Below are 26,966 nucleotides of genomic sequence, written 5' to 3'. Positions count from 1 at the left end.
TGCGCCACCTGCCCTTAACCCGCTGCGCTACAGCCCGACTTTCTTTCTTTCTCTCTCTCTCTCTCCTTCCTTTCTTCCTTCCTTCTTTCCTTCCTTATTATTTTTTATCAGAGGACTGATCAGCTTTGGTTTATGGTAGTGTGGGGGATTGAACCTGCGACTTCTGAGCCTCAGGCATGACAGTCTGTTTGCATAACCATTATGTTGTCTACCCCCACCCAAGTTCTTAAATTTCATTGGTTGAAATATTAGATATTAGGCAGCAGGAATTGGAAATTTTTAGGTACCATTTTCATAAAACAACTTGCTTTTTATTCTTACAGGGCACCCATCCTGCTTGAAATTTTGTCCTGAATTAACAACAAATGTAAAGGCCTTAAGGTGGCAGTGCATCGAATGCAAGACGTGCAGTGCATGTAGAATCCAAGGCAAAAATGCAGTAAGTATGGTTCTCAATTTTTCATCTCCAGGTGAAATGTTTACTTTTAATTTCAAGGTTTTTCTTTCTTTTTGTCTTTTATAAACCATTGCTATTTAAAAATGTATATATTTAAGGGCCAGGTAGTAGTGTACCTGGTTAAGTGCACACATTATAGTATATAAGGACCCAGGTTTGAACCCCCAGCCCCCACCTGCAAGGAGAAAGCTTCACAAGTAGTGAAACAGGGCTGCAGGTGTCTCTCTGTCTCTTTCCCTCTCTATCACCCCCCTTCCCCTCTCAATTTCTCTCTGTCTCTATACAATAATCATATAAAAATATTTAAAATATAAATGATGTTATACTTAAAAGGGATCATTGTGCTTCTTTACTATATTATTATCATCGAGGGGCTAACAAGGACTCATAGCCTTCTATAGTTTATTTTAGTCAGTTAATCTCTACTATTTTTTGTTACAGGATAATATGCTTTTTTGTGACTCCTGTGATAGAGGATTCCATATGGAGTGCTGTGACCCCCCACTCTCCAGAATGCCAAAAGGTAAACTTTTAAGCCATATTAAAAATGCATTTTGTTGCATACTTATTAACCTTGTCTTGATGTCTGAGGACTCAAATTTCTTAAGCATCGCCCCTCTCCCCGCCACTCCCCGCCCCAGCCCACCACGCCACCCATCTCTCTTACCCTCCTTATACTTTTGAGCTTGGCACAGGTTGTATATAAGAGGGATGTAAGTACATTTAGTCTAGGGGTTAATTATATGATAGTGACCACTTCCAATATAAGAACATGGAAGACACTTATTGAAGCTACTTTTCTATTGGAGTAAGTTCAGATTGGTAGGTCAAATTTTGGTATACTTGACATATTACTGCACTCTTAAAAGGTAAGAAATTATGACAATGGTGGGTGATAATAATGACTCCAAAGTCCTATGACAAGAAGACATCCACTTTTTGTGGGCCATTACTTGATAGCTGAACATTTTTATATGGATATTTGCATTTGGAATGCGATTTTTCTTCTGTATTGTGTAAATAAGATTACTTTAGTCTCCTTTTCCTCACTTTATAAAACACATTATGAAAAACCATAAAAGATAACATAAACTTTGACTTTGCCTTGTTATTACAATATTTATAACTATATTTTTACTTAAAAATGTTTACAAATACAGATTGATAAGAAGGAATAAAAATAATAACCAATGGAAAATCCTTCTCTGAACAACACAGACTCTTTTAAAAAGAAAGGAATGTACATGTACTTGTAGGATTATGTTTCTCCCCTCTTAAGAATGAATTTCAGTGGTCTGTATCATTAAATATTCTCCTAAACATAGTTTTTAATGCATGTGTAGAACTCCATAGTATAGTAATGGGGTAAAAGGTGACTGTGGGCCATGCTTTGCTGTTATACATTTTTACATTTTTGAACCTAATTCCTTTTGTTGAACATGCATGCTCCAGTTTGCTGCTATCTTGCTTCTCTCTTTTATCTTACATTACATCTTGCTTCACTCACATACATTGTACCTAGGTAGTGCCCAAAGATATTTCATTTTGTAATTTTATGTATAAACTATAATTTATTATAATTAATTATGTAATATGTTGCACAGTATAATAATAATTTAACTAATGCCCTACAATAAACCTTACAAATACTTCCATTTTTTTTCCCCAACCAACCACAGTTACTAGGATAAATTCTTAGGGGAGGAATTGCTGGATCAGAGTCCTGTACTTGAAAGGCTGTATCAGTTTTCAGACTAAGCACTATTGTATGAGATCACCTGTTTTCCTATATTCACTGTTAGTCTATGACATACTTTTTTTTTTTTGATGTCTTAACACTTTTTAGCTACATGTTTCTTAAGTTTGATAATTTCTGAGATATGATAAAATGCAGTATTATTTTAAATTTTTACCTTAGATAATAGAAAAATGTTTAATATTTTTTTCAGAGCACTTATAGTGAGACTGAACATTTTTTCTGTATTTGATTACTAGCTGCTTATATATCATAATTACAAAGTGGCTTTTTTATCCATTAATAATTTTTCTATTGGGGCTTTCACCTTTTTCTTACTGATTTGCAGAGACTCTTTATATTTTTTATATAGCCATGTCCATAAATGTCAGTCATGCTTAAGATTATATAGCCACATTTTCCCTTGATAGTAACAACTTGTAATTTTTTTCTCCCTGTTCATATTCAATAACAATATCCATCTGCCTGGATTTTTTTTTTTAAGATAGGAAGTAATTCATTTGATTCCAGATAGATAGCTATTGGTTCTGTCACCACTTATTGAATCATTTTATCCTTTCCCCATTGATTTGAAATATGACCTCTTTGACATGCTAAACTTTTCTATATAGGATTAGGTTTTTGTAGTCTTTCAATTCTTCTACTATTCCCCTATGCCAGGTGTGTAGTTTTAATTATTATAACTCCATAGTACTTAACATTTTAATTTGTAGTTAAAACCACATTTTATATTGATATTTTAGTGTTGAAAACTTTGAGAATGAGATAAAGAAAATAGCCTTTTTTTTTTTCCAAAAAATGAGTTGACTTAAGATCAATTTTTCATGTGTTAGAGGTAGACTTGGCATCATGTTGAGAAGAACCTTATGGAAGGTTTCTGAAATAGAATCTCTGCTCTCACCACCTTAATCTGGGGAAATTGACCTTTAATGAATCAGCTAAGAATGGCAAAACGAATGGTCCACTTCTAAAGTTTTATTTACAGGCATTTCCTGGGGCAGCTTACTACAGCTGCAGTTTGTATTTAATATCTCTCCCAAAATGAAAAAATTAAAATATTTTTCTCATATATATATTAATTCAGGGATGTGGATTTGCCAAGTCTGCAGACCAAAGAAAAAGGGAAGAAAACTACTTCATGAGAAAGCTGCACAAATAAAACGACGATATGCAAAACCCATTGGACGACCGAAAAATAAATTAAAGCAACGATTGTTGTAGGTTGAGATCTTATTTAAAAAAGAAAAAACAAAAAATTATTTTATGTTGTGCTTTAAAATATAAGTAATTATAGGCAACTATGGAGTTTATCCAGTGGTTAGAGCACAGTACTTGTATGCCTGAGGCTCCTGGTTTGATCCCTAGCACTGCATATACTGGAGTGGTATTTTGGTCTCTTTCTTACTTTTTATTATTAAAAAATAGCATAAAGCTTTAAAAAATAAATATAGATAGGTATATAGATGACCCCTATCATTCCATTAGAATTTTTAGCATCATTTTTATAAACTTGTATAATGAGGAACATTTTTCCTTTTGGATAAGCTGTGAAAAAAAAATTTTTTTTTTTTTTGAGAATAACATTTTTACTTACAGTTGGCATTTTGGTATCTTTCGTTGGCAGTCAATGTGATGCTAAGTGACATTTTTCAAGCAGCAGGATGGAAATAATGTAAGAATTGGAAACAGTTATTCAGCCTACTTTATTACTTACTAAACGTTTGAAGAGCTTAATTATACAAATATTTTAATGGGAGTTTTGAAACAAGTGAGGGATTTGTACATATCTCTAGTGAATCTCCTCTCACTTGGGATAACATTTTTGAAAAATGCTTCACATTTCTAGTGCTTATTTAGTACTGTAACCTTTTAGGATCCCGTTTATGAAATAGATCCTTCATCAGAAATCTGCAAGTGATTGGCTTTATTTTTGCCTCCAAAGTTAGGACATTTTGGTTTGTGCATACATGTACAAACATAAATACAAAATTATATATTTGCAGTAGTTATAATGAAACCCATCTCCACCAACCTATTTGCTATTAAAACCCAGCAGAACAGAAATGAGATCAGTAAGCATGTATATATAAAGAAATTCTGTCAATAAAAATTTTTGGCAGAGTGAAAGGGTCATTGTGCTATAGAAATGAGTAGGTATTTTATATATGTCACCAACAAATCTTCCTCACTTTCTTCCTTATAATTTTATCTAAAACAATTCACTTTATAACCTTTCTCAGGAAAAAATAGTTTCATCGTGCATCTTTATCTCTCAAGGGGGAATAGAAATTGCGTATTTCTTTGTAGAATGTTTTTTGTAGAAACATATGAAAACCCTCTAACTAGTGGTTATTTCTAATGGAATTTTTAAGTTCTGGAGGCAAACATTTATGAATAAAATATTTCATATTAGCATTATTGAAAGTGGAGTTTATATGTTTCTACATTCATCTTTTGTAAGCATTGTTCTTGAAGTGGGACTGTATCCTCTAGGTCCAATTAAAAAAAAAAGGATATAAACTTTCTCTTTTTTTAAACCCCCCTCCTTTTTTAAAAACAAAAAATTTATTCATTGGATAGACAGCCAGAAATTGAGAGGGAAGGGGGTGATAGGGAGAGAGACAGAGAGACACCTGCAGCACTGCTTCACCACTTGTGAAGCTTTCCCCCTGCAGGTAGGGAACAGGTACTTGAACCTGGGTCCTTGCACACTGTAACATGATTGCTCAACCAGGTGCGCCACCACCCAGCCCCTGGATATAATCTTTCTAAACAAAGGACACAGCTGAAAATTACATCTAGCACCAATCCTAACTTTTTGTTTGTCCAAAGTTATCCTTTGAGTTTGAAATTTTTAAGACAGTCTAGAGAGTTCTCCTTTTTACATGCTTTATAAGCATATTATCCTTTCTGGGCAATCAATTCCAGATATAGTCCAAAATGTACCATTCTGATGTGAAACATTTCAGCCTGGATGACTTCTTTATTGGTATCCCTCACTGTGACTTGAAATCAACAGCATTAACAATTTGGCTGAATTGGTGGCATCAGGCAAAGCTCCTGTTTCCGCTTCCTCAGACGAGTATAGTAGCTTGCCTCATTGATCTAGACCAGCTTCTCCTTCAACTGATAGCTGAAATTGTTCACTAAATCTTTATTAATAAGCTGGCACTACAATTTGCTCTTCTACTGGTTATCCCTTAATATTGTAATTCAGTATCATATCATTCTCAGGCTTCCATTTCTTCATTACTAGTCATAAGCTAAATTGATAATTTGAAGTGCCTCCATGCACCCCAGCACTGCAATAATTCACATGCTAATATTTTGTTGTATAGAATTTTGCTTCAAAACGGGTGCTTTCTAGGCCCTAGCCTAAAGAGAAGGTTGGCAGTTGCAGTTCTTGTAAGCAGTTGCTAGTAGAGTTAACTCTAGCTTCTCTTTACCACACATCTGTATGGGCAGAACCAGCACCCAGTGAGCTGAAATAGCAGTCAGAAGCAATGTAGAAAGATTCTGACAATGACCAAATGTCTGACAGTGATCATGGTAAATGTGCTGCTTCTTCACCAGACTTTCCTTGTCATTTCTGATCTGTTGCAGCTTCTCTATTATTTTTTTCTGCTTTTTTTTTCCTGTTGTCCTTCTTTCATTAATTGTGTCCTCTTCTTAGAAAGTATTATTGGTTATTTTATCATTCTAAGCGTAAACTGCTTAGAGGAAGAGGGCATCTTTGAATATTTTCTTTTTTAAAGTACTAATTTACATATACCCAATATCTCTTTGCATAAATTTTCATATTGGGTTAAAATTGCTTGTAACTAAAGATAAGATAAATTTCTTTGCCTCTGCATATCACTTATGGCTTGTGTTATTTAATACTTTTAAAAAGACATTTCAGGAAATCATAGCTATCTGTGACGCATATTGTTACATTTTTATTTCATTATAATGAAAGCATTGGCTGTTCTTTTATTAGACTTTTCAAATCCTTTCTAACTTATTTTGCCCTTGGGAGCACATAGATTCTTCTAATGCCAGTTGGATAGGCCTGCAGAGAGACAGAACTTGCAAATATTACCTGTTTATACAGAGAAACACCTAGGTGGAGGCATACACACTGAGAAAGAACTCTTAGGGTTGCAACTCAGTTTCTTCAGTTTAAATACATTTAATGCATCTAGTTGCTGTGGATTTGTTTTAGATACCTTTATTATTAAATGCTGATACTACTCTCTAAATTTTTGCCTAGGTCTGTAACCAGTGATGAAGGATCCATGAATGCATTCACAGGAAGGGGGTCACCTGGTAGGGGTCAAAAGACTAAAGTCTGTACCACACCTTCATCTGGTCATGCTGCATCTGGGAAGGACTCAAGCAGCAGATTGGCTGTTACAGACCCCACTCGGCCTGGTGCCACCACCAAAATCACCACCACCTCCACCTACATTTCTGCCTCTACACTTAAAGTTAACAAGAAAACCAAAGGGCTCATTGATGGCCTTACTAAGTTTTTTACACCATCACCTGATGGTCGCAGATCACGAGGTGAAATAATAGACTTTTCAAAGCACTATCGTCCAAGGAAAAAGGTCTCTCAGAAACAGTCATGCACTTCTCATGTGTTGGCCACAGGTACCACACAAAAGCTAAAACCTCCACCTTCTTCACTTCCACCCCTAACACCCATCTCTGGTCAGAGCCCCAGTTCACAAAAGTCCAGCACTTCCACTTCTTCTACCTCTCCCCAGAGTTCCTCCAGCCAGTCCAGCGTGCCCTCCTTTAGCAATCTTACTAATCACAGCCAGCTGAAGTCACTCTTTGATGGACTTTCTCATATCTATACCACTCAGGGACAGTCTCGAAAAAAGGGAAACCCAAGTTATGCACCACCCAAACGTATGCGTCGTAAAACTGCATTATCTTCCTCGGCAAAATCTAAAGCCCATTTCTTTGGAAAAAGAGATATTAGAAGTAGGTTTATAACTCACTCCTCCTCCTCTAGCTGGGGGATGGCTAGAGGACGTATTTTTAAAGCAATTGCTCACTTCAAGCGAACAACTTTCTTTAAAAAGCACAGGATGCTAGACAGATTAAAATATAAAGTGACCCCTCAGATGGGGACCCTCTCACCAGGGAAGGGGAGCTTGACAGACGGAAGGATTAAACCTGATCAGAATGATGGTAAGCAAAAGGTCAAAGCTCCAACCAAACCTGCGTCCTGTCCCTTTCTCCCCATCCCCAAAATAAAGAAATAAATAAATTCCTATTTGTCACATAGGCCCTAGCTATTTCTCTTGTTCTCACTTCACTTTTCATACAGAAGCAGTGAAACTTTGACCTTTTTCTAATGCTCACTAAACCTCCAAAATGTTGTTTTTCCAACTAATACTCTCCTACTCTTTTATTATTTATTTCCATTTGTAGTGACACTAGGGCCCCCAGATGCCTTCATAGCATTGCTTATGGCTTTGTAGTCTCGCATGAGTAGCTACTTGTCATGCTTCTGCCATCTTCTTTCCCATGCCGCCTCTTCAGCCATAGTGCCGTTAGGTTGGATGCTGTCAGTGCTTCCATCGGGAAGTTTCAGCTCCTCATTTCCTTCTGCTCCATTGCTTTCTCGTGACAGAGTTCATCCTGCTTCCTTCTCAAAGCCTGATCTGTGATTCTGTGAAATGTAATTTTAGGTGTATATGAGTCTTTGTATGTATTCACTTTAGAAAGAAAACTGATTTCATAGTTTCATTTTAAAGATTGGCCCGTTACATTGCTACCCTTTATAAAACAAAACAAAATGTGTCATTTGGAAAAGTGGTAGATTTTGTTATCTCAAAAGTGGATTGTGGGAGTTCTATAATTAAACATTGATGTAACTTCTTGTTTGGAAAATATGAATTTCTCTGTATTAGTCTTAATTTTCCTCATATAGTAGTACAAGAGGACTGTGATAATTCAGTCAGATTTGGGGTATAGCAGGGAAGGGATACTGCTACATCTATGAGCAGTATTTAGATTCAAAAACTTATAAAGCATATTATAAAATCTGTATTTGCCCACTATGCTGATTTGATGCTAATTTGGTAGTATATATTCATTAATCAAGAATCAATTCAGTGAATGCACTCTCTGCTGATTTTGAATGACAGATACTGAAATCAAAATAAGCATCAAACAAGAAAATACAGATTTAAATGTGATTGGAAACAAGGATACCATAACAGAAGAGGACTTGGATGTTTTTAAACAGGCCCAGGAGCTTTCTTGGGAGGTAAGACTAGAGTACCACAAGGGTTTGCCACTTGCATATATGACTATGATGAAATGACTGCTGAATGCCCCTCAAATTCCTTCATTGTTCATTAACTTTATGAACATACTTTCAAAGTCTGTGACTCTGTAGATTTGTCATACTTAAAAGTTGGTAAAAGGTTTCGGGCTAGGAGGCACAGTAGATACCACTTGAAGTCACTGGCTGTGCATATCCCAAAGTGATGCTCTGGTTCCTTCTCTTTGTTCTCATTAATATAAAAGTAATTAAAAAAGTAAAAAGTCTGTAAGAGCTTTGCTTGGTCTAAAAAATTAGATGAGAGTTGATGCAGACTTTGAAAAATGCTTGTAGCTATAAAGGAATAGAGTTTAGATTATTTTGTTCAAATTTAGGAAATGATATTGAAATGCTAAAAACAAACAAACAAAAAAAAAAAAACAGTGCTTTTTACACAGATGGCCCAGCCATATGAAAAACATCTCATTGCTGGCGTTGGTAAAAGCATTGTTGTGTATAATGATCAGCTGTCACTTTTATTTTCATTGTCCAGTTTTGCTTTAAACAATTCTATTTTATTAATTATCATTATTTATTTATTGGATAGTGACAGCCAGAAATCGAGAGGGAGGGTAGTGATACAGAGGGAGAGATTCAGAGACACCTGCAGCACTGCTTCACTACTTGTGAAGCTTCCGCCTTACAGGTTGGAACCAGGGGCTTGAACCCAGGTCCTTGCACATTATAACATGTCCACTCAACCAGGTATGCTAACACCCGGCCCTTAAACAATTCTATTTAAAATACCAACAGGTTATTGTTACTAAAATATTGAAGAGTTACTGTATTGGCTGTATATGGCTCTGGGTAGTATATTCATTTTAATGATGTTAAGTCTTCCAACCTATGAACATGGAATATCTTTCTACTTCTTTGTATCTTTTTCTATTTTCTTTAATAGTGACTCATAATTTTCAGTATACAAGTCTTTCACTTCTTTGGTTAGGTTTATTCCTAGATATTTTGTTGTTTTTGTTGCTATTGTAAAATGAGTTGATTTCTGGATAGGCTTTATTTTCAGTAATACATAGGTTTCTTTTTAGGGTCTGTTGACTATTTCTGTTCCTCATTCTGCCCCTATAAGGGTGCTTAGTTTTTATCTTTTGGATAAGATAATAGCAAAATTTCTTTCAATCTTTTGAAATTTACAATCCTAACTTTAAAAAATCTTCTAATGGGGCCAGGTGGTGGTGCACCTGGTTGAGCACACATGTGGCAATGTGCAAGGACCTGGGTTCAAGCCCCTGGTCCCCACCTGCAGGGGGAGAGCTTTACGAGTAGTGAAGCAGGGCTGCAGGTGTCTCTCTCCCTCTCTGTCTCCCCCTTCCTCTCGATTTCTGGCTGTCTCTATCCAATAAATAAATAAAGATGATAAAAACTTTTTAAAACTTATTTCTGGTATTTATACATATATAAGCATGATGAATAGCAGGCATTATATGAAAGATATTACTAAATATCAGTCTGTCTCTAGCATAATAACTATTGCTTTTTCATTTAAGACTTTTTTTTTTAATCTATGCTAGGCATTGTGCTAAACACTGAGACTATAGTGGTAAATCAGGCAAGGAATTTTGTTGTTGTTTGTTTTGTTTTTAATATTTATTTTCCCTTTGTTGACCTTGTTTTATTGTTGTAGTTATTATTGTTGTTGTTATTAATGTCGTCCTTTGTTGGATAGGACAGAGAGAAATGGAGAGAGGAGGGGAAGACAGAGAGGGGGAGAGAAAGACAGACACCTGCAGACCTGCTTCACCGCCTATGAAGCAACTCCCCTGCAGGTGGGGAGCTGAGGACTCGAACCAGGATTCTTACTCCTTACTCCAGTCCTTGCGCTTTGTGCCACGTGTGCTTAACCTGCTGTGCTACTGCCCAACTCCCATGAGGAATGTTCTTAACCTCTTAACCTCTTTTATCTTACTGAATAACTGTAAGGGAAGTAAGGTAGTGGATATTAAGCCTGAGACTTTACAACTGATCTTTTAATTACAGTTGGAATATACATAACTTTTGTAAAGAAATGGAACTGTAATTGTGCCTGTCTGCTGCATCTTAAAATTTTTGCACTTTTAATACATTGCAAATATTGTGAAATTCATTAGTCATTTACAAATATATATCCTCTCCTAATATTTATATATGTCTAAAAATTTTTACTAGGATTTAATATTGATTTACAAAATTATAAGATAATAGGGGTTTGATTCCATACTTTCCCACTACCAGAGTCCTGTATTCTCATTTCTTCCATTGGAAACTGCATCAGTTCTCCCAAGATCACAGATATACATTGACTATTATTTCTATATCTATCTTGGCATATATGCCCACTTTTTTCAATGATCTTGCCTTCTCTTCCTTTCTAAGTTATACCTACTACTTCTGAGTTTCCCTCCTCCTGACTCCCTTTCTCTCTGCATCTTGATGGAATTAGGGTTCCCCTAACATGTACCTCTGGGAGTATGGACCAGAATTCTTTATTGGTTGCAGAAGGTGGAAGGTCTGGCTTCTGAAATTGCTTCTCCACTGGACATGGGCATTGGCAGGTTGATCCATACCTCCAGACTATTTCTATCTTTCCCTAGTGGAGTAGGGCTCTGGAGAGTTAAGGTTCTGGGACACATTGTTTAGGTCATCTGTTCAGGGAGTTCAGGATGGAACCATAGTAGTATCTACAATTTAGTAGATAAAGATAGTAAGATATAAAGCAGGACAAAATGTTTAATAAACAGAAGTGGACAGGCAGTAATAGAGCAGATGATAGTAAGGATTTTATGGTAGGAAGAAGCTAGGGAAGTCAATCTTACATATGTTCCCAAGGGCCTCTGACTTTGATAATTTTTGCTGGAGCTTGATAGCCAACATGGGGGCGGTCTAGTCAGCTTCCCTAATATTTCTCTGGAGTTTGGACCAAAATTCTTTTTGCAGTACAGAAGGCAGGATGTCTAGCTTCTGTAATTCTCTGTGGGACATGGACATTGGCAGGTCGATCGATACCCCCAGCCTGTTTCTGTCTTTCCCTGTTGTACATATGTATATTTTTTACTTTTCTTTCTCTCTGACAGAAAATAGAGTGTGAAAGTGGAGTAGAAGACTGTGGCCGATACCCTTCTGTAATAGAATTTGGGAAATACGAAATCCAAACCTGGTACTCCTCGCCTTACCCACAGGAATATGCAAGGTAACCAACTATAGCAAAAATATAGGTTTAATGTTGTCTTTAATTGCAGAGTAATATTCCATGAGTATATGTCTTGTAACTTCTTTATCCAGCCATCTGTTGATCGACATTTAGGTTGTTTCTACTCTATAATTATGGTGAATAATGTAGCAGGGAACTTATGGGGTACATATGTCCCTTGGGATTAATGTTTTCATGTCCTTTGAGTATATACCTGGGAGTATTATTGCTGGATCATAAGATATTTTTATTTGCTGAAAAACTCTCCATATTTTCCAGCGGGAGAGCACTAGTTTGCATTCCCCCAGCAATGATCCAGAGTTCCTGTTTCTCCTCATCCTTCTCAGCACATGTCGTTTCCTTTGTTGTTGTTGGTTTAAACCACCTCATAATTTTATGGTGGTTGAAAACCTTTCTTTTTGTACATTTTAGATAGAAATAGAGAGAATGAGAGTCAGAGAGACATTGAAAGATATCACAGCACAAAAACTTCCTTCAATAAAGTGAGGGCTGAGCTCAAACCTGGGGCATACACATGGCAGAGCGGCACACTGTTCAAGTGAGCTGTTTTGCTAGCACTCCATAGACATTTCTAAGTGAACAAGTAATTTGTTCAAGTAGAGGCAACACATATCATTGTCATTAATATTAATATATTAAAAGATAATATGATTTTTATTTTCTTTGCTTTTTGTTTTGAAATTACTTTTTCCAAATACTGTCATACTGTTTTTTTATAACTTGAAGAAAATGTTTTCCTTTAGACAGTTTGAGCATTCTGATGTATTCTTTCATTTTAACAGATTACCAAAGCTTTACCTGTGTGAATTCTGTCTTAAATATATGAAAAGTAAAAATATTTTGTTAAGACATGCAAATAAATGTGGATGGTTTCATCCTCCTGCAAATGAAATTTACAGAAGGAAAGACCTTTCAGTATTTGAGGTAAGTGGGTGTAAATAAAACGTCAGCTTTTTGAAACCTCATCCTTCTAATTGTTGACTGTGTACTGATTTGTGTCTAGAAGGTGCAAAGTATTTTCAATTGGCACTGAAATTCAGACTGATCTTTAAATTGTCTCTACATTTTAGAATGTTTAACCATATTGAACAACCACTTAGATTGATGATGAGTTCCTACTTCATCACAATAACTTTGTCTTCTCTCAAATCCCTGTCTGCACCAGATATATTCACCAGTGAATTTATGCTCTTCTCAGCTCTTTGTAAATCTACTTTTTTTGGCAGAAGAAATTAGCTTTGTTCAGCAGATCCAGCCAGTGTCTGGCAGGTGCTCATTCTTCCAGGGAATTGAGCAGCTGTACATATCTATCCAATACACAACCACCTGTGTTTCTATCCATTTCTTGGCAGGGTAGATAATCCTTTTGGTGAGACCCCAGCAGATGTTGGAACCTCTTCTCCTACCCCCACCACCCCCCATTTTGGGTAGATGACCACCCCTGGAGATCTCTGTTGTTCACTGGAAACCCTTGTGGCCATGTGTCTGTCATTATGGGTTCTTGAAGACGTTTTGTGTTTTCAGAATTGATTTAATAGCAGAAGGTCTTTGCCTCCATATAGTTTCATTGTTTAATCATGTTTCTATTGTCAGTTTCAGCGATCTAGTTTAGCTGAGTAAGTTATACTTTAAGGAGAATATGCCTTTCATTTTAAAGGGATTCTTAATTCTCTCTTTTTTCTTTTCTTTATGGCTTAGAATTTCCATTATCTTGCTTTAATTTCTTCTCTGTTACACATCTCTATGCATTGTTTTCTATTCCTGAATATTCAGCACAAACTTTTCTTGTACAGTAGACTTGATATCTTCTTTCTTTTCCTAAATTGTTCACTAAAATTTGTTATTCTGCTTCACATTTTCCTTTAGTTCTGGTCTGTAATGTACCATTATATTTAATATAGGAGAGGGGTCACATACAGACCAGTCTTCCTTTTCTCCTCTCAGACAAACTTGGGCCTATAGCTTTTTTTCAAGTTTTGTCAGAGAACATAGGTAACTACAAGTACATCTTTGATTTTAAAAGTAATAATAATAAAATAAATAAGCCTCTTTCTAGTAATATTAGGCTCTCTTGGAAAGCCTGATAGAGAAGGGCATTATTGCTGGGACAATATGATGACAAGTTATTTCTTACAAAGGGGTAGGAGTAGGATTTCTCAAGTCTGTTTATTACCATTTCAGGCAGGCTGTCCAGTGCATTATAGAGTGCTTAACATGATATCTGACCTCTACCTACTATTGGATTGTTGGAGAAGCCATGACATATTTTCCTATGGTTTTTATGCAAAAATGCCTTATGACTTTTCTGATAACCCACTAAATGCCAGCAACATTACTATCCCTTCTTTTTTTTAAAAAAAAATTTATTTTTTATTTAAGAAAGGATAAATTAACAACCCACCACCCAATCTCCATATCCCATCCTCTCCCCTGATAGCTTTCCCATTCTCTATCCCTCTGGGAGCATGGGCCCAGGGTCGTGGGTTGCAGAAGGTGGAAGGTCTGGCTTCTGTAATTGCTTCCCTGCTGAACATGGACGTTGACTGGTCGGTTCATACTCCCAGTCTACCTCTCTCTTTCCCTAGTAGGGTGGGTCTCTGGGGAAGCAGAGCTCTAGGACACATTGGTGGGGACTTCAGTCCAGGAAAGCCTGGCCGGCATCCTGATGGCATCCGGAACCTGGTGGCTGAAAAGAGAGTTAACATACAAAGCCAAACAAATTGTTGAGCAAACTAGCCCTTCTTATTGTAATAAGCAAAACTATCTCCAGACATAGCCATATGCCCCTTGGAGGATAAAAGCATCCCTAGTAAAGACTCTTAAGTAAGAGTAAGTTTTACACAAAAGATGTTTGTCAAACTTCCTGTTGTTAGTCTTCTAATCAGCCCAAAACAGTGTTAACAATAGAACTGCTCTCCCCACCTGCAGGAGAGTCACTTCATAGGCAGTGAAGCAGGTCTGCAGGTGTCTGTCTTTCTCTCCCCCTCTCTGTCTTCCCCTCCTCTCTCCATTTCTCTCTGTCCTATCCAATAATGACAACACCAATAACAACAGCAACAATAAAAACAACAAGGGCAACAAAAGGGAAAATAAATAAATATAATAAAGCATTAAAAAAATAAAACTGCTCATAGTTGAGGCTTAGTACAAATTAAACTTTACAGTTTGCTTATACCTTGCATCCTATCATCTAATCAGAATAGGATAGGAATCATCGTGACATTGTTTCCCAAAAAAACAAAGCAGCATGAGTCTTTCCAGTGGGGTAGAAACTCTGAAAGTTGAGGGAGAGTATTCTGAGAGATAAGAGGTCAGTCTTATTAGGGTGGTAAAAATGGTCTGTAATTTTAGGGCGGGTACTTTTGGTCCATATAGAAATGACAAGGGACGTAATTTTGTAAATCAATATTAATCACTAATGAAATTTAAAGAATAAATAAAAACCAAAAAATTGGGGATTCAAAGCATTGGTGGTGGGAATGGTATGGTATTATACCCCTATTGATGTAATTTTGTAAATCAATATTAAATCACTACTGTAATCAATCAGTTATTTAGTTAAAAACAGAAATGAGAATAATGAGAATGAGATTTTGTTTGTTTGTTTTTGTTTTAGCAGAGCGCTCCTCAGCTCTAGTTTATGTTGGTGCGGGGGAATGAACCTGGGACTTTAGCGCCTCAGGCATAAGAGTCTCTTTGTAGAACCATTATGCTATCTACCCCCACCACAGAATCAGACTTATAAAGTTTATTCATAAAAATGTTTGAAGTATATGAATTGATTAGTGCTGAGCTTACTATTCTAAAAAGCTGAATGTACCATTTATGAAATGTCTAGCAGTTTCCTAAGATACATTAAAAATAGGTGAAGACTCTCAGGCAAAAGTTGAAAAACAAGATCAGAAGAAAACAGAAGTAGAACCTGAAGTGGAGTTGCCATATTGCATCAAAGTGAAAGACTCTGGGGGTGGAAGGGTGAGAATACAGGTCCAAGAATGATGACAGAGGACCTAGTGGAGGTTGTATTGTTATATGGAAAACTAGGAAATGCTATGCATGTACAAACTATTGTACTTACTGTCAAATGTAAAACATTAAGTCCCCAATAAAGAAAAAAAATAGGTGAAGAATAAGGGCTGGGCGGTAGCACACCAGGTTAAGTGCAATAGCAGGAAATGCAAGGCGCTGCAGAGGGGGTCGCTTCACAGGCAGTGAGGCAGGTCTGCAGGTATCTGTATTTCTCTCCTCCTCTCTGTCTTCCACTCCCTTCTCAGTTTCTCTCTGTCCTATCCATTTAAAAAAAAGAAATGGAAAAAATTTCCTCCAAGAGGCTTGGATTCGTAGTGCTGGCACCGAGCCCCATCCATAGCTAACTGGAGGTAAAAATATATATATATGAAGAGTAACTGCGGACTATTTGCTACTTCCCTATCTCAGTTTCCCTTAAGTTTTCTTGGCTCTTGCTTTTCTGACTCACACATATAGGTATTGCTTTCCTTTTTATAATGTAGTACATTTTCATGAGAACTATGTATCCAGATACATATACAAAATTAAGTCCTTTAATTAAAGAGAAAATTTTATCCTCTGTGCCCATTGCCTATATTTGATCACCTTGCTATGTGTGGGACCAGGTTTCATCCAAGGGAAACAGTTATATGAAGTCTAAAAATATTCTGTGCAAGATGAGAGCTTGTGTATATGGTCCACAAGAGACTTAAGTATGGTCAAGTTCATTGTTAAAGAACTCTGGTTAGCAAATATCCATTTCCCCTAAGAAAACTGTTAGAGAAATTCTTAAATCTGCTGTGCTTTTTGTTTTCAACATTTGATCAAAGAAATTGGCATCTGTGCCTGGCCCCCTATCTATAACCATCAGTATCACAGCTTGATTCTTTTATTTTGAAGAGAAATAGACTGTAATCATGGTATTTATTGTAGGTTGAAATTCATTTTTCTTTGTAAGTATTCCCAATATAGAAATTTTATCTTTCCCAATTATATTTAAAATGGTACTTGGTATAAAACCAAAATGGAAATCTCTTTTGCTGATGTACACTTCTAGAAAATGAGAATAATTTGATTTAGTTATTTAATTTTTATGTGAAATATTTTTGCAAATATCAGAGTAACTTACTTGAGAATTGTCTTGATCTGTTTTACAGTTTTACTTCAGATGTACTCAGTTCAGTTAGAGAGGACATGCATGGCTGATTTGTCTGCTGTCTCTTTCAGCAATGGTTATTGCTGATGCTCAGTGACTATATGACTCCACTATTCATGGTAGCCATTTGCCTTTGTTTTTCTGTTTTTATTTATTCATTTTTAATTAACCCCACCAGGGTTGTTTGCTGGGGCTCAGTGCCAGCATTATGAATTGGCTGGGTTTTTTTTTTTTTAAAGCATTTAAAAAAATATATCTATTTATTTATTATTAGATAGAAACAGAGAAATTGAGAGGGGTGTGGGAGATGGAGAGGAAGAAAGACAGAAACACCTGGAGAGAGGGAGACACCTGAAGCCTTGCTTCACCACTCATTGGGGGGACCAGGGTCTTGAACCTGGGTCCTTGTGCACTGTAATGTGTGCATTCAACCAGGTGTGCCACCAGGTGGTTCCCCCCAAAGGCTATTTTTTTACTTTTTTTTTCTCTCTATTTCTATTTTATTGGGTTAGAGAAATTGAGGGAAGAGGGGAGATAGAGAGAAAAACAGACACCTGGAGACCTGCTTCACCACTCATGAAACACCCTGCCTGCAGTTGAGGAGCAGGGGCTCAAACCCAAGTTCTTGCACATGGTAATATGCGTGCTTTACTGGGTCTGCCAACGACCAACCCCCTTTATTTATTTATTAAATAGAGAAGAATAGAAATCAAAAGGGGAGGGAGGGGCAGATAGCGGGAGAAAGACAAACACCTGTAGCATAGCTTCACTGCAAGTGGAGACCGGGGCCTTGAACCTGGGTCCTTGTACATTGTAACATACACTAAACCAGGTGCGCTACAACCACTAAGACCACATAGGGCACCATCCCCACTCCCCACCCTCACCCCTAACCCCTGCTTTTATTTTTATTTTTTAGTAGGAGCAATGTTCAACTGCTCTTGAACCTTCTCCCCTGCATGTGGCCTTGAACTCTAGTCCACATGTATTATAATGACTGCTCTGCTAGGTGAGCCACCACCTAGCCCTTAGCCCACAGCTTGATTTCATTGTTGTTGTTGTTGTCACTAGCGCTTCACTACTCAAGGCCAGCTTTTTCCAGCTAGAAATAGATATTGATTGATGGAAATACATCAAAGCTTCCTTCAGTGTGATGGGGGATAGGCTTAAACCTGGGTCTTATCTATGATGAAACAAGCTCATTCTCTAAGTGAACTATCTTGCCAACTGTGCCTGATAATTTTTGACTTCTAATAAAATGCAAGCAAGAAGTACTCCTTTATTTAATAGTTTGGCCTTTTTTGAGGTGTCTTAAAGAAAAATTTAAGCTTCCTTATCCTAACTTAAAGAAAATTTATAGTTGTAATTTACCAAATGGTAGCTGTTTCCAAGTTAGCTTTATTTATATTTATTTATTTATTGTTTTATTTAAGAAAGGAGACGTTAACAAAATCATAGAATGGGGGGGTACAACTCCACGCAATTCCCGCCACCCAGTCTCCATATCCCATCCCCTCCCCTGAGAGCTTTCCCATTCTCTATCCCTCTGGGAGCATGGACCCAGGGTCGTTGTGGGTTGCAGAAGGTGGAAGGTCTGGCTTCTGTCATTGCTTCCCCGCTGAACATGGGCGTTGACAGGTCGATCCATGCTCCCAGTCTGCCTCTCTCCCTAGTAGGGTGGGTCTCTGGGGAAGCTGAGCTCCAGGACACATTGGTGGGGTCTTCAGTCCAGGGAAGCTGGCCTGCAGCCTGATGGCATCTGGCAAGTTAGCTTTATATCTGTCTGATGCAATGTTTTAACTTGTCAGTTTGGGATTTAGAAATAAATTATATTATTTTCCAAAATACTACATAGAAGAAACAATTTTATATTGTGTTTTTATGTTAAATAATGTTGTCTGTTTCTCTTTTCTAGGTTGATGGGAATATGAGCAAAATTTATTGCCAAAACCTTTGCTTGTTAGCCAAACTCTTCTTGGACCACAAAACATTGTATTACGATGTCGAGCCATTCCTTTTTTATGTCCTTACAAAAAATGATGAAAAGGGCTGTCATCTGGTTGGATACTTCTCTAAGGTAAAACAAGAGCCAGCATGACCTTCTTTTTTTTTTTCAAAATGTTTTGGTAGAGCCCAATGCTCCTTTGTAACTCTAATTTGGATAAATGACATGTTTCTTTTTAAAAAATCAGGTTTCTATTCATTTTTAAAAACAAAAACAATAAACATTGTGACTATAACTTGAGCAGTGTTTGCATCCGTATAATGTTATAATTGCTGCCTTACAGACCACCTAGCATCTTTGATTTCCTGAATGTTAAGCATATTTCCTTTTGCTCCCTAAGTGGTGCCTTCATGAAGGTTTCAGCGTAATGTAGCATTTAAGAGATAATTTTCATTTCTCTTCGTTGTATTCCCTCTGTGGTCATCAGTATTTCAGTCAGTTGGAACGCTGGCATTTGAACAGTCAAGCTGATATAATGACTGAGTTTAAACTGTTTTGTCTCTTACTCTTTGTTACTGTTTTGAAATCTGATCCTTACCTTTTTAAAGCTTTAATATCTTCAACTGGTAACATAAGGAAACCCTTGACATATTAAGTCAATACAGGTTTTCCCCCACTGCATTGGTTCAGAGAAATTTCTTCCACATTCTTCTGCTTACGATGTTTCTGAGAGGGGCCAGGAAGTGGCGCACCTGGTTGAGTGCACAAGGACCCAGGTTCAAGCCACTGGTCCCCACCTGCAGGGGTAAAGCTTTGCAAATGGTGAAACAGTTTTGCAGGTATCTTTCTTTCACTCCCCCCCCCCCACTTTTTAAAATATTATTTACTTACTTATTATTATTATTGGATAGAGACAGAGAAATTGAGAGGGAAAAGGGAAGTAGAGAGGGAGAGAGACAGAAAGATACCTGCAGCCCTGCTTCACCGCTCATCAAGGTTTTCCCATGCAGGTGGCGACTGGGGGCTGGAACTCAGGTCCTTGTGCACTGTAATGTATGTGCTTAACCAGGTGTGCCACCACCTGCACCCTCATTTTTATTATCTTTATTTATCAGATAGCGACAGCCAGAAATTGAGTGGGTAGGGGGAGATAGAGAGGGAGAGAGACAGAGAGACACCTGCAACATTAATTCACTGCTTGTGAAGCTTTCCCCCTGCAGGTGGGGACTGGGGGCTCAAACCTGGGTCCTTGCGCACGGTTACATGAGTGTTCAACCAGGTACACCACCACCCAGCCCCCGCCACCACCCCCTTCTCCCTTGATTTATGGCTCTATCCAATAAATAACGATAATTAAAAAATTAAAAAATTCTGAGAAATAACAATTTATATGTTTCCACTCATAGATTATTTGTCTTATTAGGAAAACTAATATTGCTTCTTCTTTCTCTCTTTTTTTTTTCTTCCTTTCAATATTTTTATCAAAGCTTGCCTTTAGGGTGATTGGACGCTGCTGCTTTGCTTCATGCATGACCCAGGTTCAGAAATAAGGAGACTTCACTGGTGTGGTCTCTTCCACTGTCTCTTCTTCTCTGTCACTATTTAAAATAACAACGATAATAATGGCATTTTAAAAGCCTTTCTGTTAAACTTTTTTTAAAAAAGATTTTATTTGTTTATTATTAAGTGAAATGAGAGAGAGGGGAGAGAGAGAGAGAAGAGAGAACCAGAGCATTACTCTGATTTATGTGCTGCCAGGGATTGAATTTGGGACCTCATGTATTACCAGAGTACTGCTATGTTCTTCCTTATGGTGGTACCAGAGGTTGAACCTCAGACCTCAGAGACCCTAACGACAACTATGCAAAAGTTAGCAACACATCTTCTTCCCAAAGAAATCCTTAATTCTTTCCTGTAGGGTTTTTTCCACAACCATTTCCTATGATCTTTCAAATAACTTCATTAAAGATCTGGGTGATCTGGGTGTTCTGAAATAATTCTTTGATGTGGCTGGTGCCATTTGTGGTCAGTCTTATTAGTGGTTTATGTTTGGCCAGAGCATCCACAACCTCAAAAATCTTTTCCAAATCTTTGTGAAGGTTTTGTCTGCTTCAGTGTGCTCTAAAGAAAATATTGCTGCTCTGATACCACAGCCCATGCAAACTGTTACGTCTTCCTTAGCTACAGGAATTGTCTCCTTTGATTTTCTCCCATCAGTATTTTGATCTCATTTTTGAGATCAAGCCTTGGGGTTTCTTCCTGCTGATTTTTTTTTTTAATTTGTTTTGTTTTCCTGGATTTAACTGCACATTAGTTACTTCGCTAATGTGAGAAGTACTTTTCTGTAAATGTACCAAATACATACTGTCTTAGTTGGTCCAAAGTATTTGTTCAAAGCTAGAAGAAAGATTACTGTTGCAGAATTACTTATTAAGATATCAGTCTAAGCTTTAAGTTGTGTATCTCTCAGGAGGCTTTTTTTCTCCTCTTCCACCTCCCAAGTTGTTAGAGCTAGAAAAATATCTTTTTTCATAGTGTATGTGTCTCAATTCATGTTTTCTTTTTTTAATAATTTATGGTATCAACTTTCAAAAATTAAAACATTAATTGAAGAGGAACAAAAGCAGCCCATGATGTGGCACAGCGACTATCAAGCATGAGGCCCATTGTTTGATTCCTGGCATCTCATGTGCCAATCATGATCTGGTTATCTCTATTATTAATGAATAATTTTTTTCAAAAAATGTAATTGAGAGATATGCCTGGTGTTGACTGTCATTAGCTGATAGTTTAATTGATTATCACACAAGATTACTCTACTTTAACCTGACCTAGAACAGCAGCTTATATTAGTGGACAATTATACAAGGATAGTGGCAGGTGCAGGGAATTGCCCACTTCAGCAGAGCTCTGACATACTTGATCTGTTTCTTCTTCCCTCAGGAAAAGCTTTGCCAGCAGAAGTATAATGTCTCCTGCATAATGATCATGCCCCAGCACCAAAGGCAAGGATTTGGACGATTTCTCATTGATTTCAGTAAGTGAAGTGCTTTATTTACTTTCATGATCCTGGGAGCTGATAGCCATTAAAGGAAACATAGCACATAAAACTTTATTTAAGCTACATAGTTGTTTTTATCAATAGATAATGAGTTTTCTATTTATATTTACATAGGTCAGAAAGTCTTCCTCAAGTGAAAATTTTACTGCTGCTCACTTATTATACTCTTGGAAATTGAGGCTAGATCTCTCAGCAGTGTCACTAGCTCACAAAGCCATTACCCTGAATGAACTGGCAGAATTACATTCCATTCTGTGGTACTCATGCTCATTAGCACCAAAAGAGGCAATTATTTGCGATTAAAGCTAAAGGAAGTGTTATTTAAAGGGATTTTGAGCTTTCTCAAATTTTGCCAGTAATCTTGCACTGTACACAGCAAGAAAGAGATATTTCTATTTATGAAAACAGTTCTTGAGTAGCTTGTCCTTGGGATTCTTTAGAATAGCTACCTTATTTTATTAATTTCCCCTTTTTATTTTGGAAGTTACTAGACTGATTATATGTAGGAGCTGCCCGAGAATCAACTTTTTGTGCAGATTATAGGTAAAGAAATATTGGTAGTTTTTTCTTCTTGCTTATGTTATATAGGTGTGTAAATGTACTATTTGATTCAAAATATAAAGATAACTTTAAGCCATGTGTCTTATGATAATAAGCACTTCTGAGCTTGTAAGACAAAGAGCTATGTGCTTTCTCACTACTAGTTTGTAGTTTATCTGGTTTAAACTTTTAAAAAAAATGCTGGGGGATTTTAGGAAATCATACAATATTTATGCAGTACACCTAATGTAAAAACTACACTGTGAATGTACTTAAAGAAAACCAAAAAGAAATATATTTAATGAGGACTGGTTAATGGCACACTTGGCTACGCACACACTGTGCTATGTGCAAGGACCAGGATTCAAGCGCCTGGTTCCCACATGCAGGGGAGGCTTCATGAGCATTGCAGGTATCTCTTTTTTTTCTCTCCCTCACTATTTCCCCCCCTCTCAGTTTCTCTCTGTCCCATCAAAAAAAAAAAAAAAAAAATATATATATATATATAGAGAGAGAGAGAGAGAAAATCTAAATCTGTATCATTAGATATTAAAATATTGCCATCTGGTTATAACTGTATGTAGTCATTTGAGGGATGATTTATGTATTTTATTTACATTGAAGAGTATTCTTTTTTTTAATTTATTTTTTATTTAAGAAAGTATAAATTAACAAAACCATAGGGTATGAGGGGTACAACTCCACACAATTCCCACCACCCAATCTCCATATCCCATCCCCTCCCCTGATAGCTTTCCCATTCTCTATCCCTCTGGGAGCATGGCCCCAGGGTCGTTGTGGGTTGCAGAAGGTAGAAGGTCTGGCTCCTGTAATTGCTTCCCCGCTGAACATGGACATTGACTGGTCGGTCCATACTCCCAGTCTACCTCTCTCTTTCACTAGTAGGGTGGGTCTCTGGGGAAGCAGAGCTCCAGGACACATTGGTGGGGTCTTCAGTCCAGGGAGGCCTGGCCGGCATCCTGATGGTATCCGGAACCTGGTGGCTGAAAAGAGAGTTAACATACAAAGCTAAACAAATTGTTGAGCAATCATGGGCCCAGAGGTTGGAATAGTGGAGAGGAAGTGTTGGGGGCGCGGGGTACTCACTGCAAACTCTAGTGTACTTCTGCTTTCAGGTATATATTTTGCTCTAGTTTATGGATACGTGTGAACATATGCTCTCTCACAGAACCTGGTCTATATCTAGGTTTTGGGACTTTGTTAGAAAGTGAACCACCTGGGATGGAATTAGAGAATACTATGAAAGGAAAGGTCTCACCTGAGTAATGAAGCTGAAGAGTTGTTATTCCACACCTGAAGTCTCTGGACACAGTCTGAGCTGAAACATGTTGAAGTGGCAGTTGTTGTGTGGATTATTCGCGATTGGCAGATGCAATATTATTTGATATGGATTGGGAGAGGCATGCGGGAAAGTGGGCCCTATCCTAAGGTTCCAGGACTTGGGGAAATATAGACTCTATAGTGGAGATGTGAGGTTCCTCCTGTCTTAGGGTTCAAAAAGACAATGGATAGTTATTGTTATCATCACATTATTTGGTAATTGGGTTAAAAAGGTTGAAAAGTCCTTTTGTTAGGGTTTGCTGTATAGTGAAGAGTATTCTTTTTGAAGAATTGTTTTTATGCTTTCAAATAACTTTTCTAGCCATTACCGTGTTACCCTAATAATTTTTATTCTCTATTAGCGTAATTAATTTATGCAGGCCATATTACCGGGTATTTGCTGGGGTTTTTAAAAAATATTTATTTATTTCCTTTTGTTGCCCTTGTTTTATTTTTGTAGTTATTATTATTGTTGTTATTGATGTCATCATTGTTGGATAGGACAGGGAAAAATGGAGAGAGGAGGGGAAGACAGCGAGGGGGAGAGAAAAACAGACACCTGCAGAACTGCTTCACCGCTTGTGAAGTTACTCCCCTACAGGTAGGGAGCCGGGGGCTCGAACCAGGATTCTTACGCTGGTCCTTGCTCTTTGTGTCATGTGTGCTTAATCCATTGAGCTACCACCGACTCCCTGAAGCTTCCCCTTTTTTTTAATTTAATTTTTTTATTTTATTTTATTTTTTTATACTTATTTTTATTTATTTATTCCCTTTTGTTGCCCTTGTTGTTTTATTGTTGTAGTTATTATTGTTGTTGTCGTTGTTGGATAGGACAGAGAGAAATGGAGAGAGGGAGGGGAAGACAGAGAGGAGGAAAGATAGACACCTGCAGACCTGCTTCACCACCTGTGAAGCGACTCCCCTGCAGGTGGGGAGCCGGGGTTTGAACCGGGATCCTTATGCCGGTCTTTGTGCTTTGCGCCACCTGCGCTTAGCCCGCTGTACTACAGCCCGACTTTTTTTTTTTTTTTTTTTAATCCCTCTGGGAGTATGGACCCAGGGTCATTATGTGGTGCAGAAGGTGGAAGGTCTGGCTTCTGTAATTGCTTCTCTGCTAAACATGGGCATTGGTAGGTTGATCCATGCTCCTAGCCTCTCTCTCTCTTTCCCTAGTGGGGCAGGGCTCTGGAAAGGAGACATTGGTGAGGTTTTCTAACCAGAGAAGTCAGGTTGGAGTCATGGTAGCACCTGTAAATTGGTAGCTGAAAAAGCACTAAGATATAAAGCAGAACAAATTATTTAATAATCAGGAACGTAAAGGTAAGAATAGAGCAAATGAAACTAAAGGTCTTCATGTGGGAAGAAGCTAGAAAGTCTATTTTAGGTATATTACAAGGGTCCCATGACTTCACTTATTTTTGCCTAGCCCCAATAGGTAACATGCATATGGGCTAAAAGTATTGTCTGGGAAGCTGGTATCAGAGTTGGGAATAGGACTAAAAAGCTGGTTGAGGGCAAAGTGTAGCTCCCAAATATGGATAAAATATTTATTATCCCTTTTGTTTCCTTTTTTTTTTTTAATTGTTGTTGTAGTTATTGATGTCATTGTTGTTAGATAGGACAGAAAAAAATGGAGAGGGGAGGGGAAGACAGAAAGGGGGAGAGAAAGACACCTGCAGACCTGCTTCACTGCTTGTGAAGTGACTCCCCTGCAGGTGGGGAGCCATGGACTCGAACTGGGATCCTTATGTGGGTCCTTGAGCTTTGTGCCACATGCGCTTAACCCGCTGCGCTACCGCCCAACTCCCTGGATAAAGTATATAAATACCATTAACTGTAAACCCTATCGATCTGCCCTAAGGCCCATATATATTCCCTGGGGTATATATAGTACAGAAGCCTGTGTAAGCTCTGCATACCTGTCAGTATGAGCTTGCAGTCCAAGTTCACAGCTAAGAACATTCTAGGCTGCACTCATTTCAGGACCAGTCTTCCTTGAGTGGCAGAGTATGTTGACCCAGCCTCCCTTCAGAGAGTGGGGCAGTTTCTACTATTGTTTTTCTACATTGAGGGCAATGTCCTATAGAGACCCACAAGAGCGCTTTTGATGTTATTCCTGATGGAGGTAACCAGTGATGATTGAGAGAGGGATCTGTTAGAGGTCCATTCCCATCATATCTACGTGGGAATACAGTGATTCCCTGACTAGAGCCCCAGATGATGGGGTCCTCTGGTAGTGACCAAAAGGGCCCTCATTAAGATGTGTCTTACCTAAAGTATGTCTCTTGCCCTTATTCAGTAGTCTTTTCCTTAACTGACAAGGTTAGATTTAGAGTGATTGAGGGAAGTGAAATAGGAAGTAGAAGAAGGTATCTAGGCCTAAGTAGAAATATTTGGTTAAGTACTTTATGGTATCTTTTTTTTAGGTCTTTCTACTTGGCTTGCAGCACTTATTGAGTCTAAGTCTACTCACTGCAGACTATTGCACACTTTTACTTTAAGGTATATATTTCTCCCTAACTTATGGATACATGTGCACATGTGCCCTATATTTTGGGCCCCGGTGTATATCTAGGTTCTGTAACTTTGATAGGTAGTGCACCACCCGAAATGGAACTAAGGAGTCCTATGAGCTAGGGAAGGTCTCACCAGGGTATTAGAGATGGAGGGTTGACATCCCAGGCCTGGCCTCTCTGGACATAGTCTGAAGTGAAACATTATGAGATGGTACTGGTTACATTGATTTGGCTGAGTTCAGCAGATACAGTATCAAATGATGTAGACCAAGAAAAGCATGAAGGCAAACAAGCAAAACCCCAGAGGTTCTAGAAATGAGGAATACTACTTAGCTATTAATAATAGTGAATCCACCTTCTTAGACCCATCTTGGATGGAGCTTGAAGGAATTATGTCTAGGCTTTTTTATTTACTAATCTCCTTTCCCTTAAATGTTCTGAGCAAGTTCCTATTCTTTGTCTCTGTAATCCACTGCCTGAAAAGCTTACATTCCTCTTTTCCTAGCCTCAATCTATCTAAAACCCTACCCACTGTAAAAGCCAACTCAAGAGCTTTTTCTTCTTCTCCTTCCTTCTTAGGCTTCATGTCCCTGTAGTAAACAAACAAATTGGACTGATACTTACCCTGTGAAAGTGCAAGTCTCCAAATCCAGTAGCAT

General features: G+C 37.8%; 1 protein-coding gene across 7 annotated transcripts in view; it reads left to right on the top strand.

Annotated features, from left to right (window-relative positions):
* KAT6B (lysine acetyltransferase 6B) overlaps positions 1-26,966 on the top strand; it is a 222,243-nt gene that overhangs the window by 155,667 nt on the left and 39,610 nt on the right. For 3 of the 7 annotated variants that reach the window (XM_060172266.1, XM_007520359.2, XM_060172336.1), the window contains 9 exons: positions 324-439; positions 899-980; positions 3,298-3,430; positions 6,466-7,397; positions 8,360-8,481; positions 11,604-11,719; positions 12,523-12,664; positions 18,820-18,981; positions 21,793-21,886. In XM_060172266.1, the coding sequence (XP_060028249.1) occupies positions 324-439; positions 899-980; positions 3,298-3,430; positions 6,466-7,397; positions 8,360-8,481; positions 11,604-11,719; positions 12,523-12,664; positions 18,820-18,981; positions 21,793-21,886 (1,899 nt within the window). The remainder of the gene's footprint in view (positions 1-323; positions 440-898; positions 981-3,297; positions 3,431-6,465; positions 7,398-8,359; positions 8,482-11,603; positions 11,720-12,522; positions 12,665-18,819; positions 18,982-21,792; positions 21,887-26,966) is intronic. The other 4 variants (XM_060172447.1, XM_007520361.2, XM_060172307.1 and 1 more) reach the window with 2 other exon arrangements.

This window comes from Erinaceus europaeus, chromosome 1, assembly GCF_950295315.1.
Source record: "Erinaceus europaeus chromosome 1, mEriEur2.1, whole genome shotgun sequence".
NCBI lineage: Eukaryota > Metazoa > Chordata > Mammalia > Eulipotyphla > Erinaceidae > Erinaceus > Erinaceus europaeus.
This window is presented reverse-complemented; position numbering and strand designations above follow the sequence as displayed.